The sequence below is a fragment of the Motacilla alba genome, chromosome 3 (assembly GCF_015832195.1).
Source record: "Motacilla alba alba isolate MOTALB_02 chromosome 3, Motacilla_alba_V1.0_pri, whole genome shotgun sequence".
NCBI classification, from domain to species: domain Eukaryota; kingdom Metazoa; phylum Chordata; class Aves; order Passeriformes; family Motacillidae; genus Motacilla; species Motacilla alba.
In genome coordinates, this window is record NC_052018.1 from 90,977,383 (window position 1) to 90,993,569 (window position 16,187).

The 16,187-nt window shown below is 38.8% G+C and overlaps 1 protein-coding gene across 2 annotated transcripts in view; it reads left to right on the forward strand.

The window, feature by feature from the left end:
* The window catches only part of HHAT (hedgehog acyltransferase), a 146,857-nt gene that overhangs the window by 25,871 nt on the left and 104,799 nt on the right, over nucleotides 1–16,187 (forward strand). For both annotated transcript variants that reach the window (XM_038132249.1, XM_038132250.1), the window contains one exon: nucleotides 7,494–7,529. In XM_038132249.1, coding sequence (XP_037988177.1) covers nucleotides 7,494–7,529 — 36 coding nt within the window. The remainder of the gene's footprint in view (nucleotides 1–7,493; nucleotides 7,530–16,187) is intronic.

Sequence of the window (16,187 nt, forward strand, 5' to 3'; positions counted from 1 at the left end):
TCCCAAGTAGGCAGACTTGTGTGCAATTTACATACACACTGCCAATGGCTGATGCCTGCTGAACATTCTGCTTCTCTTTCTGTCCAGGAGATTACAGGATTGAGGAGGAGTCACTGCCTAGAATCATTACACCTTTCCTCAAGCTTTCTGATAGAATACAAGTTCTGCATTTAAACTGAAATAAAACAACAAAACATATTAGGTCATGAATTCAGTTTGTAGGCTGGAGGCCACTAGCATTGTGAAGTGTTTTTCTGTGGTCCTCAAAAGGACTTTCTTCTAGTGGGTTTCTTACTGTAGGTTAATGTTACTATGCAGGTCTCCAGCCTGAGTTCCCAGCTAATAACTGAAACTGTACAGATGAAGCTTTGAGACTTACTAATAGTTTCTACTTGGAGATGAAAGTGCATCTAACGAAATGCACACCGAAGTTGGACTGTGTCCTGCATTATACAGACTGTCCAGAGTCAGTCTAGGTATATTTCTGCTTCCCTTGAAATCAGTGAGGGTTTTGTGCTGATTTTGATAGTGTCAGATTTCACTGTGAATTTCCACTGTTCTCCTGGGTACAGGAAGCCCTAGCTTCTCCCTGTGCTGCTATGCAGTAAATACTTCCCAAATAAAATGTTTAGGGCTTTTTCTTAAAGTGATCAGACATTTACAGAGGACTGTTTCTGTGAAGTAATGTGAATGTTGGTGCATTTGCCATATTGGTGCTACTGAGCACCTCTGCATGGAGGCATCCAGCACAGGCACAACACAGCGGCAGCTTGGTTATTCTAATAATGGAGGAGACCAAAAGGCAAGTTGGTATACTGCTGAATTATTCCAGGAAGAAACACAACAGGGATTCCAAGTGTTTTATCTAAGCATGAAGTGTTAAAATTCCAGGGTCCTTAAGCAAGTGTCAGAGAATGATAAAGGTGTCTTCATGTATACACAAGTTCTGCTTATTATTGCTGTGACTAGAACTTGTTTGTCAAAGATATGATATGAAAGCATTTGACAGTCTTCATATTTTCTCTTTCAAATAGCATAGATTTTTATTTTTACTCTTAGGTGCATTTTTACATTGAAATAGAAGCAAACTGTTGCTAGTTTACTGCAGATGGTTAAAGTCAAAGCTTGCAAACAAAAGGGTCCATTGAAGCTTGATATCTAGGCTTAGCAAGTTCTTAAGATCTTGATGTTCACAAGAACATTGAATTCTCTTAAACAGGAATCTTATCATTGGATTGAGCTATGAGTTGTTTTTTTTCTAAGTTGCATGGTAAGAGTGGAGATGCATAGGAAATTGTAGGATTTGAAGAATGGTAGGAATGCCAAAAGAGCTCCATATATGTGTTTGTTCCTAATTTCAATACCATATCAGTGGGCAGACTAAAATCTGTATGTGGGTGGAATTCACCAAGTGTCTTGCACAAATTGAAAGGCTGATCTCAAAAATGAGAGCTCCAAAAACATCCTTGTAAGTGACAAAAGAGTCCCCAGAAAAATGTTAAAATATTACTTTAAAGGCTTGGTGTCCAAAAGTATATTCTATAGTTTAGATAATAGGTAAATCCGAACAGATTGTTGTATTGGGTTGTATTTTTCATCAGGCATCTCTGTCTTCATTTTAAAAACTAATACTGTTACACAATATTCACAGTTTAAGTGAATATTTTCAGTTTGCTTACTGTGTTTATCTCTCCTGCAAAATCTTCTGTGACAATTTAATTGTTGTTTTTCTATTTGAAGTTGTGCATCAGCTTTCTAAATAGTGTATTCAAGTATGAAGGCAATTATGTTAGTTAGAAGAATTGTGCTGCTTGACACTGAAGAAACAAGCTTTACCTGAAACTTACACCTTCACAGCAAACTTGCAGAAAACTGAATGAATTCAAGCCATGGACAGGCAACAGTGTCTTTTAAAAATATACATGGCTTTCCCAGATGTTTATTTAATAATGAAGATGATGGTGAATCAATTGGTGGCAGTCATTGCTTGAAAAATACTTCTTCTTTTTGGTAGGCTGCACCCCCTCCAGGGGATTTGCTTTAGCAGAGTTATAGCTCATTGAGACATTAAATAATAGCACTTACAAAACCTGCATATAGACTTTAGTATCTGCTTTCCTGGTAGTAATCTAACTCTTTAGATAAGACTCTAAAATTGTTCCAGATTCACACTGCACACTTGTAATTATTTGAAATTTGGAAGCACTCATCTTTAAGGCATTGCCTGCTGGGAAGGTTGCCACAGGCAGCATTGGAAAAAACATGAGCAGCTCTAGGAGAATGCAGAAAAGTAGTTCTGGGAACAAAAGGTAATTCTTTTTACAGAGTCTTTTGGGCATCCCTGCTGTAATGGGCTGCTCAAAAAATAGGGGCAATGAAGCAACTTGCGTGCAGTGTCAGTGAAGGCAGCTGTCATTTAGACTCCTCAGTCTCCAGTGCAAAATACTCTGCTGTGGGAGAGGCTCTTGGTCAGTAGCTCACTGGCTAAATGCCACATTTATATGCAAAGACAGCTAATGGAAGTGCTAGTCTTGCAAACAATTCTGCAATTCAATAGGACAGGCTACTCTGAGGGTACGGGAATGAGTTTGACTTCCTATTGTCAAGTTCAGCCACATTTTAAAGAAAGGGCCAAGAACCATTGTTGAAACATTGCAGCATCTACAGTGCTTTTTTAGAGAGATGTTGAATACCCAGAGTGTCGAAGCTGTAATAAATAACCCACTTGTTGGATTTCATCACCGCCATAAATGGCAACCAGGCTGATTTGAAGAGATTTAAGTGTAATTATGCTGTTTGCTCCTGTCCTGCTTATAGAAATCACATCATTCCTTTCTGCATTCAGAATTATTTATGTTCAGTGGCAACATGACTGTTTTCAAGGTGTCTGGGATATTTCTGTCTACAATGCAATGCAGTTTCTGGGTACACAGTGTCACAGTTGCCTGGTGCCTGTCTCTGTCTCTGGGGGCTTTTTTTTTGGGTTTGGTGGGGGTTTTTTGGTTTGGTTTTTTTTGTTGTTTGTTTGTTTGTTTTTGTTTTTGTTTTTTTTAAACAAATGGCAAACTATCAGGGGTCTACGCCCCCGAAGGTAGGGCCCAAAGTAAGAACCAGCCCACTATCTGATTTTGAGTGCTGATGTGCTGACTGCTTACAGTGAACATCTTTCTGAAGTCTATGGTTAGCCAAATACTTCTCAGATTATGCTGCACACTGCACTGTACTTTGTTTCCAGGAATAGTGTGCAGCCCAGCAGTCCTGGGGCAGAACTGACAGGAGATAAAGCTGCACTGGTTTCTCTTCAGCACATGGCTTAAAAATATGGATGTACAAAGTCAGAGTAGGGCAATTGACGTTATTTGAATTGGTTTCATAAAATGTGGTTCTAGTAGCTGGCTTAACTTTGATTCTTGTAGTCTTGGCATGTGTTCAGTATTTTCATTTTTTCATATCATTGTAAATCCTTGGGAATGAGCTCTCACAATCAGACCTTGTGAGATCAGGGTCCAATTCCAGGATCATGCTGGAATTGTGAATTGTAGTCCCCAACACAGCTAATAAGTAGCAGTTTTCATCTAGGCAAGTCCTTAAATACGATAGGCTGGTGTACTTGATTGAATATAAAAGCTGTGTACTAGAGGCTCAAAAAATTCTTCTTTTGAGGAACCAGCATTTAGACTTCAGCTAAAGGAAGGCACAGCTTTGTGGAAAGTGGGATTATAAACAATCCACTGGATGCTATTGTGCTTAAAATTTTTCTTCTATAATCTTTGTTCTGAATGAAAATTGAAGACAGGTTGTTGCATAATGCATTTAGCTTTCAGAGCAGAAACTGCACATCTGAAATAATTTTGAAACTGCTGCCTGCAATCATACATCTTTCTCTTGCAGGTACATTTTCAAAGATTGTATTTTGGAAAAGGTCTTTGTTGGTTTAGTGTGTGTATATTATTGGTCACCAGTCTGTAGTTGATGTACTGGGAAAAGACAAGTTTGATGATGAGGGATTGTATGTGTAATGTTTTGTTGAATTGTATCAAACTAGAGCTTCTATGCTTAAGAAAAGCATGAAAGTTGTGTAAGAACTGTGATCCAAAACTGCCCTACAGAGGAGCAGAATTAGGGATGCTTTTATAAAGAAAATAGCTATCAAATTGTCTGTAACTGCCTATAATGATTAAAAAATTGAGGTTAAATATATCTCCCTTTTATTGTTCCTTTGGCTAGTTAAGATTTTGCTTTGTTCTAAGACCATTGCTGTTTTGATAAATTAGATTTTACTTATTTCTCCAAAATTTGAAATACTATATATTGAGCAGTGTAGAGAATTTAACTGCTAAATAATTTTTTACTCATATAATTGAGGATATCCTTTCTCTTGTTATTTTAGATTTTAATGAAAACATTTATTTTGAAAAATTACACTCGTTATAGCATTTCTGACACTTACATAACTGAGGCATTTCTGAAACTTATGTAACTGAGGCACCCTAAATTGCAAGAACTGCCAATTAAATCCTGTATTTTGCAGGGAACTTCAGGATTTAACAAGTTGTATGAAGTTGGTTATAAACTTTGTTGTAATATCAAGTAAATGTGGGGGTATTTTATAGGCAGTAGATAATCCTGTCAGTGTGCATGTGGCAGGTCAAATTGTGTGCTAATTGTGAGGGACACTGATGGATGGAGTCCTCTGTTGAAGGGATCACTATGAAATTTTTAATGTAAATACATTGTGATTATTTGTTCTCTTTTTTAATTTAATGAAGTTGCTTATTTCACCCCAAGTTGCAGCCTTAACACTGAGTACAAACACCCTTTTACCTCTTTTTAACATTTCCATTAAAGAATGGAGGGATTAATTGCATCTGCTAGATCTGTTTCCATTGCTGCTTCACTATATTTTCACATTACTTGTGGACTTAACTGCAGTATGTATTTAAATATGAACAAAAAAAATAGTAAAAAGTGTCTGTAGTAATATTTTGTCAGAACCAGTCTCCCATAATTCTTTCTTTCAGTGTTTTTGCCTTGCACAGTATTCCTATTCATTATCCCAGGTGTCTGTAGACAATATCCATAGCCTTAAGTAATGCAACCATTTCTCCCATTTACAATTTGAACTTGTTCAACCTTGATATTCTTGCTTTTGGAACTAATCAATGATACTGTCTCAAAGCGTCTTTAAGATCTAACTGCACACTCAGACAATGCTGTGTAAAGTCAAAATTCTGTTGGTCATAGTGAAGTTATATCTTAAAGGACTGCTTACACTGTTTAGAATTCAGGATCTTGGGTAGACTTGAAATATATCAGTACAAAATCAAACTGAGGAATAATGAGCCCTGTCTGTGGATGCTGAATTAATTATATCTAGTGAGGCTCTGATAAATTTTCCTTCTTGTTATTTATTCTAATAATTCGGTGCTATGCATGTTTATTTTTAATACTTATTAAAAATATTTCCACAAAATACCCGAGATCTAAAGCCCCTATGAAATAAACTTAAAAAACTTTTCTAATAGCAACTGTTTTAGATATATGTTTTATATGAATATATATGCTTTTTAAATGATGTTTTGGAAAGAGTGAAAAATGAGGGAAAAGATGCATGTCATGGCATCTACAGCTAACTGTCTTGTTTCCCTCCCTGTCTGAACCCACTCTACCTCAGCTTTGTGTCCACCCCAATCTCCTTCAGCTCTGATATCTCAAGTTAGCAGGACCATTGACTTTTCCTGCTTTTGGTAAGCCACGTCCTTTGGCTTTTGGTTCATTGTCAAAAATAGTCATATTTTTATGTTCCACATCCCTGTCCACAAGAAGCTCGGTGTGTGTGTCCTGTCAGAGACTAGCAGGTTTGGTGATTGCCATGGAGAGCAGCTGGGAGAACTTGAAAAGATCAGCCTGGCTGAAGATGTGCAAGGTGCTGTTAGCATACAGTTCTCTCCTGAAACTGTGCCAGTTTCTTTTTCTCCCCTTCCCAGCACAAACATTCTGAATGCTTGGTCCTAGGAAGGAAAGGTTTTCAGAGCTAAAAATACAGACTGTGTCCTGCTCCAATACAGAAAACTGTCTGTACAACACAGAATATTTTAGTGAAGAGATGGAGCCAAAACAGTATGTATCCAGGCAGGAGGAATGCAGAAAGATAACTGGATGCACTTCATGCAGTTTAATTGCACAGTAATATAACAATCATATAAAAGGCGGAATGAGTTCAGGAAAGGGTTATGAAAAATACAGATTTAATGATGACTAGATATATGTTTCTGGCAGGATGTTTTCCTGTTGCAAGGCAGCTTTTCAGTGAGAAATTTGTTGCTCTCCTCTCCACCCTGATGAGCAAGTGGAGTTTGCTTCCCTGTTAACTTGTAGAATTTCTGCAACTTATCTGTCTGCTGTTATCAGGATGCCATTAACTATCTGATGACTTCTCTTGCTCTTTCAGTTAGAAAGCAGCACACAGCAAGCATTTTATTGTACTCAAAATGATCAATTAGGTTTCTTGGAACAGAACGCTCAAGAGCTTAGTATATGCCAAAATGTTTTCTGTGTATGTGAAATATAAGCCCATTCCAGACCAAGTCCAGTCCTGGGAATAAGACACTTGCATTTTCCATTTGTGCCATTATGCACACAGCTAATCTGGGATTACATGGATAGTCCCAAAAGGCTGGCACATACTTCAGATATTAGGTAAATGTCTCAAATCAGCAGATACCTTCCTGAAGTGTCAAGGATTTGCTAGTGCACTGTTCATGAGCTTGGTTCTCCTGAGTTATCTTAGGAATGGAGGAACCAGAAAAGGGGAAGAAATGCTGACAGCTACTGTCAATGTATGTTGTTTGGGCTGAAGATTTCAGACATGGTTCTTGTAATTTAATGTGATCTAACTTGTACTTACTGTCAGAAGTCCTCAAAGTTAACTTCCTTACTGATGTGAGTGGAACACATTTGCAAGGTCTGCTTCTTGGAAATTCTATATTTGAAGGAGACATAAGGGGTTTTTTGATGATTCTTTATTGTGGGTATAATTCACTGCAGTCCCTTGCATTTTACTGCAGTACAGAGCAGAAAAGGGGAAAGAGATTCCACAGCAGTTTTGCACACAAGATCTACTTGCATATAATAGAAAATGTACTGGTGACCAGGATGCTTACATTATTTCCAGTAACACTATATACATATTTTATGCTTTATGTGTGTTATAATACTCTGAATGTTAATACTTCATTGAAAGAATTCTCCAACAAGAGATTTGTGAGCTTTATAACATGCACCTAAATCTTTCAAATGATGATCATCTTAAATTTCACATGTCATTACAGAAAGGAAGTTGTGTGTTACACTTTTGCTCTTTGCTTCATCAATTCTAGTAACTTTATATTTGGTATTATTGTTTTGAAACACAGTATTTGTACAATACTCAACAGAGTAGTAATTTTTAATAATTAAAATTTGTTTTTTGTTTTTTTTTTTTTTTCTTACAGAAGTTTTGATGTTGGGCTGCATCGCTTTCTGCTCAGGTAAGCCAATACTTACTTTGAATTGCACTCTCATATTGCTGGGGTTTAACCTCAGCTGGCAGCCAGGCCCCATGCACGTTCACTCCCTGCAGTGGGATGGGGAGAATTGGAAGGGTAAAACTGAGAAGAGTTGTGGGATGACATAACAGTTTAGTAGGGAAATTAAGAGCCAAGCCACACACAAGCAAAGCAAAACAAGGAACTCATTCACTCCATCATGTGTAGTGGTGACTTGGGACCACAAACGTCACATCCCCCCACTGCTTCCTTCTTTCCCAGCTTGGTGTGCCAAGTGACTCCATATGGCGTGGGATATCCCTTGGGGTCACTGCCTTGACTGTGTCCCCTCCCTCTCGTCCCCTTGCGCACCTCCCCAATGTATTTCTCTGTGATGTGAGGAGCAAAACAGGCCTTGACTGTGTGTAAGTGCTGCTCTGCAGTAACAGAAGCATCCCTGTGTTTTCAGCAACACTGTTTTCAGCACAAATGCAAAACACAGCCCTTTACTAGCTGCTGTGAAGGAAACAGACCCTATCCCAGCAAAAATATTAAAAAGCATTTCTGTTGTTATAAGTAGAAATCACTATGTGAATTCAGTATTACTTTATATTTTCTATGGTAAGTTCTTATTTTGTCTTCTGTTGATTTTTTAGTTTGAAAAACTGTAACTATTTGTCTTGGCTATCTACCCACTGTCACTCTCTAATGAACTTCTTCAGGAAAACATGACTCAGGAAATTTCAATAGCTGTGAAAATCTTAATTGTTCTTGCACTAAAGACAAGCTTTAAAAAAAAACCTCTTTTCCAATGGTAACTCTAGTACCTTCATACCTTGTAAGAAGGGCTTGAATTTTACAAAAAATTTGGAATGTGGAGGGGAGTCATGTATTCTCAAAAGAAAAACTAATTTATTCAATGTGTGCAATGGACTGTTCTGAAGATGAATAAGGAAAATGGAGTCATTGTTTGAGTGCTTTGGTTGATGATATTTAGAGAGATGAAGCAATTAAAGAAGGGCACTTCAGCAAGAAAAGGGAGGTTAATGCATTTGAATCCTACACTGAGAAACTGTTTTTACTGTGTAGAGTTTTTTGTGTGGGCAAAGTCACGGATGTTCACCAAGAACATGTTTGCCTTCATTTTTAATACAATACCTATTACCATCTACTGATCTTTACAAAGAAGTATAGTGGGTACTGTGAAGGATTAATTTTTCTGTGGTCTTTGAACACTTAGAGAATTAATTCTGTCAGTTATTTCATCCACTGCAATGCCCATCAGTGAAGAACTCCACCTTGGAAGAATGATTCCAGTATGTATGAGCCAGAGTATGCTGTTTGGGTCCCACCATAAGGATCAGGTGGTGTCAGCCTTTCCTTGAGTAGGCTACTTTGTCATATTTCCTGGATAAAGACTGTCTTAAGCCTTCACACATGAGTCCTTGTAGCTTTAATGCAGTGGTTTTTGGCACCAGATATGAGATCATACCAGCCTAGGTCATAAGGAAAATTTGGCTTGTTTTAAGGCTGCACAGGCCAGCCCACATCTCATAACCTTTGAGCTGTAGACTCTGTGTATTTCCTTCTATGTAACAGTACAATGTTTAACAGATAGCTCCTTTCATAAAGGCATTGTGTCAATATTACTGAATGTACTTCTGTTTCAGAGTTCTTATACAACTGAATATATAAGTTCAGGTATCAGTTCTACAAAATTAGTTACATCTATATTTTGATGAGCAGATTTTGCTTGTAAAAAATTGTATAAGAAATTGTAATCTTCAAATTGAGACATGGTTTTAAAGATGCTACTTTATAAAAGAAATAGAGTGTCCAAAAAAGTCTTCTGGGAAAGCATACGGCTATTTAACCAAGAGTAGAATCATGGTAAGCATTGATGTACTACGTTTGAGACCCTGGTAATGCTTCTGCCTTAAAAGATTTTCGTTTGCTTTGTACAAGGAGTGTAATAAGATATTATCGCTTTACCTCCCAAGGAGATGCTGTATTTAAGTTGTATGTTTGTGTGATCCTGGACTGCAAATAGTCATGGAATTATCATGAGTTGAATGTCATCTTTGACTCATGTATGATTTTTTCAAAGCCAGCTGTGTCCTGTGCAGTTCCTCTTCTAACCTTAGCTTAGACATTTTCAGCCTGTTACCTACCTCTGTTAACTACTCTGTTAACTCCATCATCTGCTCTCTCTGTAACTGTGCTGCTAAGGAGGAAGGAATTTTCTGTTGTACCAGACTGAGTTTTGCTTGGTGTTTCCTTAACTAAAAAAAAAAAAAAAAAAATCCTTTTAGTGGGTGACTTTGGAGTAGGAAACAGACTTGGTGTTAATATCTTCTGTTGGTCTACTTTCTGAATTTTTGAAAGTTACTGCCCTTTTTTTGCCCAGACAGTTTCTGCTCCCAAGAGCTTGCAGTTCATCTCCTGTGTTCATAAAGTATCTGTCATACATGTTGTAGTGTTCTCTTCACAGTTTTCATTTCTGTGTGAAATTAAACAGTAGGAAAGAAAAAACCTCAACCCAAACAAACCTGAGTTGCAGGAACCATTGAAAGTCTATGAGGTGGGATTTGAAATTAAAAAGAAATTATATTAAGTATAAGGGCTCGACCCTGCCATGGAACCAGAGAATCCAGTATGACACTTGCAAATTCAAAGTACAGGGCCACCAAAACTAAAAATAGTCTCTGCTAAAAGGACAGTCTGCCTAATTAAATGCTGATTGGCTGATTGAAGGAACTAGGACTGTATGTACTGTTAGCCTGGTATACACAGTCAGTGGCTTCCCCAAGTGAAGCATGACACAAAGTATTACAGAGAATTACAACTACACAGGTTTTTTTCTGTGTTCTTAGTAAAATATTAACAGAAAATAATTTTCCACCCATCTGTGTCTTGAACTGTGCTATTCTAAGATAGCCTGGAAAAGTTTAAAAATACCATATTTTCAAATGCACTGTGGATAGGTACGTATACTATAATGGCTAATAATGTGTTCTGACTTGCACTGAACTGGATTTTGGGACTAGATTCTTAATTACTGCTTGCAAGCTGAAGTCAAGTGGTATCATGGAACTTATATTTGTGAAAGTATAGTGCAATTGAGTATGTGGAGATCTGAGTTTTGAACATTTGTTAGCTATACCATTATATTTGAAGCAGGGATCCTGGAAATTCACCGGGGAAGGATCAGTACTTTTTTGATGAAAACTGGGGTTTGGTAGTAGTAGTAGTAAATATACTACTATACCTGGAAGGTTATTTTCCCAATGTTTTCACACAATGATGTGAAAGAACCTATTTGTTACTATTTTGGTAATCCTAAAGTTATTAATCATGTATTTAAATCACATGAGTACTATACAAATGTAGTAATATTTTTCCAATGTGACTTCAGGAAAAACAACCCTTTTTCTCCTAAATCAGAGCATTCTCAGAATGGAGCAAGAGGTGTATTTTCAGAGTTAAAATATATATATAAATAGCCTTTAGCATAGCAGTTTATAGGAGAAAGAGTAAGAGAGGCTGCCTGTTGCTCTTTGCTCACTGAAGCTATTTCATCTAGGCATTTCATCCAGTGCTGAGAACAGGGCATTGGATGAAATAAAATTGTTAACTTGTGGGAATATTTACAGTCCTGATGCCAAACAGTACTTCCTTTAGGACAGCACTGATGAAGACAGTGGGGAAGAATGACAGTTCCTGCAGGCATGATTCTTTTGAAAAATCTCTATGCTTTCAGCTCTGCTGTGCCTTTGAAAAAGTGTGAATCATACTCATTTCAGTACAGATCTGGCTTTGAAGAGAGCTGCAGGACCACGAACCCCCAGTGTCTCCAAAAGGCATCCATCTGTTAGCAGTGCTGCCAGCTCACCCCATGGTTTGCAATTACTTTAGTTTGTTTAGAGTTGCCAGTTATTTAGGTTAGCTTAGTCCTGGGTGCAAAGGTACTCTGAACACACAACTTGAAAATCACACACTTTTTTAGTTTTCTCAGGTAAAGCATGGCATGGTTTGCTTCTAGGATCAAAATCAACTGTGTGGTGACCTCTACTAATTTTTAGTTAGGAGAAGGACACCTCTGTGTAAGGGCAGAATGATCCCATGGTGAAAGAGGCGATTATGGTTCTAACTAAGGTATGATTATGAAAGAAGAAATGGTAAAATCTGTTCATCATCTGGCTTAACTCCTGTATTAGTTTGCTGTGGAATCCCATGAGATCCCACATCTTCAAGCTGTCCCAAGCCAAAGAAATCTGTGCTCCTGCTTAAAAAGAAACCCAAGCAGACCTTTTTATCACTGTATTGAAAAAAAAACCCACAAAAACAACTCACCAAAAAACCCCAACACACCCCACAATTTCCACAATAATAACCCCCAAACTTCTGAGCTTCCCTTTTCTCTTAAATGCACACAGGTCTTGGAAGGTCAACATACACTGCAGTAGTTCTCCAACTCCATTGCTAGGTAAGCTCAGTGGTGATTCTTGGCTCCAACAGCTGGACACAGATTCTGTGTGAGGTTCAGTGTAGCACCTGGCCCTCTCTTGGGAGCCAAATACCACTGGTAATGCTATTCCATCTCTGGTGCTCTTTTGAATGTTGCTGCCCAGAAAATACCGTTGATGAGCTAATACATTGTAGCTGGGCTAGACATCACAGTATTAATGAGATTCCACTTTTCTCTAGCAGCATTGATAAAGGTATGTGGCTAGACATCTCTGCCTTTGAAAGTGCTAGCTATCCCAAGGATGCATTCTTTTTTCTTTGTTTTGTCAAGAGATTTGACTTTTTGGTTCACTCTGTGTCCTGGATACCTAGTGAGCCTTAAAGCATACACAGCATTCATAGAATCATGCAATAGTTTTTGTTCTAAGGGGCCATTAAGGATTGCCTAGCCCAAATAAGGTTAATCCTAACCAGTATTGCCAAAGCTTTGTACTGCTTTCCCTGAAAGTCCTGGATGACTGGTTGGAGCAGATCTATTTGACTTTTATGTGTACCTTTGTCAATGGGAGATCTACTGAATAAAAAAATTACTCTTTTCTTTAGTATAACCTGTGATATATCTAAAACAATTTTATGTATCTGTCTCATTTTTCTCACTTGGATCAGTGCTTATACAATAGTATGGACTGAACAGAAATGTGTCTGGATGAAGGAAAACAATTTATATCTATCTATAATCATCAAAGTAATGTAGGCAGTAAAAACTGCTAATGCTGCATGTGACGCACTGCATCATTCCGCTTAAATCTACTGATAGGCTTCCTGGGGAAGGATCCAGTGATGCTGGTAATTTGTTTGTCATGTGCAGGTAGGACCACTGGGTGTAGAATATGTTTACCTGCAGTACTTGAGTTCTCTTTTGGGTCATTTCTGCCTCCAATTCCTAGCCTAGAAGCAAAACAAGGAGACTTGCAGGGTATGAGACTCTAGTAAGTATTCACTGGTCTTGAATTCCTGGGATCTTTCTACTCTTCTGGAACAGTGCAGGTAAAGCCAGTGGAGATAGCAGAAGCAGTATTTTCAGTCAAGGGTGTCCACCTGTGATACAAGGTTCTGGAGCAGACTAACACAGAAATGGGCTGTTTCCAGGTTGTGTTACAAAAACATCTCTTTGGAAAAGAAAACCCACTGAAATAATTCCTCCTTAGCCAAGGAGCTAAGAGGAACAAAAGGCGATTCTTCCCATATTTGGGAATACTGTGATGTAGATGTGATGTGCTGGAAAAAACTTTTGTAGGGACTTACTTGAAATTTTGCAATTGTTAGCTCATATTTAACCTGAATCTGTAGTCTTGCTGGTAATAAACACAATTGGGATCATCAGTAGATGTGATTGAATTGGCTTTGTGTCTAATTTATACATCATTTTAAGGTGAAAGCATTTATTTCATTGCTATGAAGAGACAGTGGTATTAGCTTAGAGAATTCTTTCTTACTTTCTATATAGGGCCTTAGGATTTCTGCAAAAATAATTTTAAAATTTTAAAACAGAAGAGAATAGCAGCTAATCCATCCATAGAGATCTCTACGTGGAGAAATTGAAAAATATAGCTCTTTTTATAAAATAGTGCAGTTACATGCAGCTGTATTGCAGGCTCCTGTGAGCTCTGCTTTCAGATGCACTGGAAGTTTTGCAATGTTTGCTGTTGTTTGTAATTTTTGAATGGATCAGCATTGGTCTAAATGTATTCCTGTTGAAAGCAGTGATGAGAGCAAAGTGGTATTAATAAAAAGGGAAAAAAACCCCGCAGTAAAAACCAACAAGCTGGATAGTGCTTGGAATCTTCTAAAATGTTCCAATTTTTAGACCAACTTGATCACTGCTAAAAGTCTATAATTAAACTCCTCTGGATTGCATTGGGAGGCTCTGTGACACTTCTGTGTGTGTATTGAGCACAAGTGTGAACTGTACGAGTGACCATGATGTGTGAAATCAGTTGAGGTGTCTTAGAGTGGGGACAGTGTCCAAAATAACCTTGTTTGTTTTAAAACAAGCCAGCCTTAAAAACTTGATGAAACAGTGATAAAGACTTAAGTGCTAAATTGCTTCAGAGGAATTGCAGTCTCTCAAACACCTTCTCAGAATGAAACTTTTATTTTTTTAAAACAGCAAACAATCTGTTGATATATAATGAATTAGCGTTGAGCATGTTGCAAAAATAAGGCTGGGGTTTGTATAAACAAAACTGAATCTTTATGTAAATGTTATGTAAATGTGACATTTAACTTAAACTGTTGGAGTGGGGAAGTTGGGATTAACAATGTACAGATCTCATCATGTTTATGTGTTGCAACTGTGAATTAAAACAGTTTGTTATTTTTGTTGCAGGGTGTTTGAATTACTATCTATGAGTAAGAAATATGCTGTGAAACATGAAGTATTTAAAGATTTAGCTCATGCTACTTTTAAATAATTTTACTGAGTATTTTAACAGAGCTGCATCAAATACTGCATTTCAGTGTATTGGAAGAAAGCGTGTGCCCAGCAGTCTTGAGCCACCTGCGATTTTAAGGATTCTGAGTTTGTTCTTTGTGTAGTCCAGGAAGTTATGTCACAGGAACCTTTTGTCCCTAAGTGTAAGTGCCAGAATTTGGCTGGAGTTTACATGTGATTTCAGTCTGAGGGACTTTACATCTTGCATTTTTATATATTGCGTCAACATCCACCAAGGACTTCTAGTTGAAACAAAGCATGTGTATCACCTAGAGTACAAGTTTACAGAAATCTGCTTAATTTTCTTTGCTTTTTGGTTAATTCTTTTGTCTTTTGCCCTTTTAATGTTGTCTTTTTTTTTCTTCTTGTGGTCCATATTTGCACTTTAGCATGCTGAGAGACATGATTACAACTTCTATATAGGAGGATGGGGCTGGTATAAACTTCAGTCTCAAAGTTGTTTTATGTTGTGTTGCAGAAACCCACATGCTCTTCAAAGTGAAATTGTTAAGATGTAGACCAGAGCCAGAAAAAAAATAGGATGAAAAGAGTACTTTTTTCTACTGCAGCTTCTGGTAAATTAGTAACGTGCACTCAGTAAATGACATCGCAGCCAGCACACGCCTCAGACTCAATCTTTGCCGGCCCTGCTGCTGCTCTGAGCCTGCTGTCCATCCCCCCGCCGAGAAGAGACCGTGTGACGAGCCTCCCGCCCTGTGCTCCCTGCGGCGTGCGGGAGAAGATAAATCCCTCGGTGCCCGTGGCTGTTCGCTTTCCGCCTGGCGGCTGCTCCGGCCCCGGGGCGAGGCGGGCTCGGCAGCGGCGGGGCCGGGCAGCAGCGGCAGCGCTGCGCCGCCGCCGCCGGGGGGCGCTGCTGGCCCGCCCGCTGGCGCGGAGCCCTGCGGAGCGAGAGCCGCTCCGGCCGCGGCGCCCTGCTGCGCCCGCTGCGCTGCTGCCCGCCTGCGCCTGCGGCGGTCCGACTGGGCTTTCTCTAGAAATCTTGGGGAGTGACACGGCAGTCCATCAGGCTGCCCGTCTGTTTTTTTGGAAGATGGTCCCGTTTCAGGAAATGTGCATTCTAGGAGATGCGGTCTATTATACAATCTCTTCTGCTTTTGTGCCTTTTCTTCCTGAAAGCACCAGATCAGACAGGAGGTAGTTCATATAAAATACAAGCTTTTAGGAAGAGCTTCTCAGGTGCTAACCTATCTGGCTTAGCACCAGAGAATACAGAATTATTCCCTTTATCCCTGTGGGCAGGGAAGCTTGCATGACTTTCTCTTCCTTGCCTACTTTATTGTGTGGAGTTTTATGGAGACAGAAGTGTTCTGAATCCTTTCATGAGGATCACGGGTCTTTGGCTCATCTGTGTGCACAGGGTCAGCTTGCTTCACCTTGCCTGAGTCTAGAAGTAGATTTGAGGCGGTTGTGATACAGCATGTCAAAGCAATAACCCCTTAAATGTAATCTGAAGCTATAAGCTACAAAGGTTTCTCACGTCATGATGTCTGGGTAGAACATCATCAGGTGCATAATTGAAGTAGAGAGCATCCTTCTTTTATGACCATGCAGCAGTGTCTGGCAGTTTCAAGCAGATTGATACCCTGGTAAACTGTGTGGTTGTTAGTACACAGTCTGCTTTCAGTCCTTGTCTCCAGTACTTGGTTCCAGGTTCTCTGAATGGTACAGGAGAGTTTATA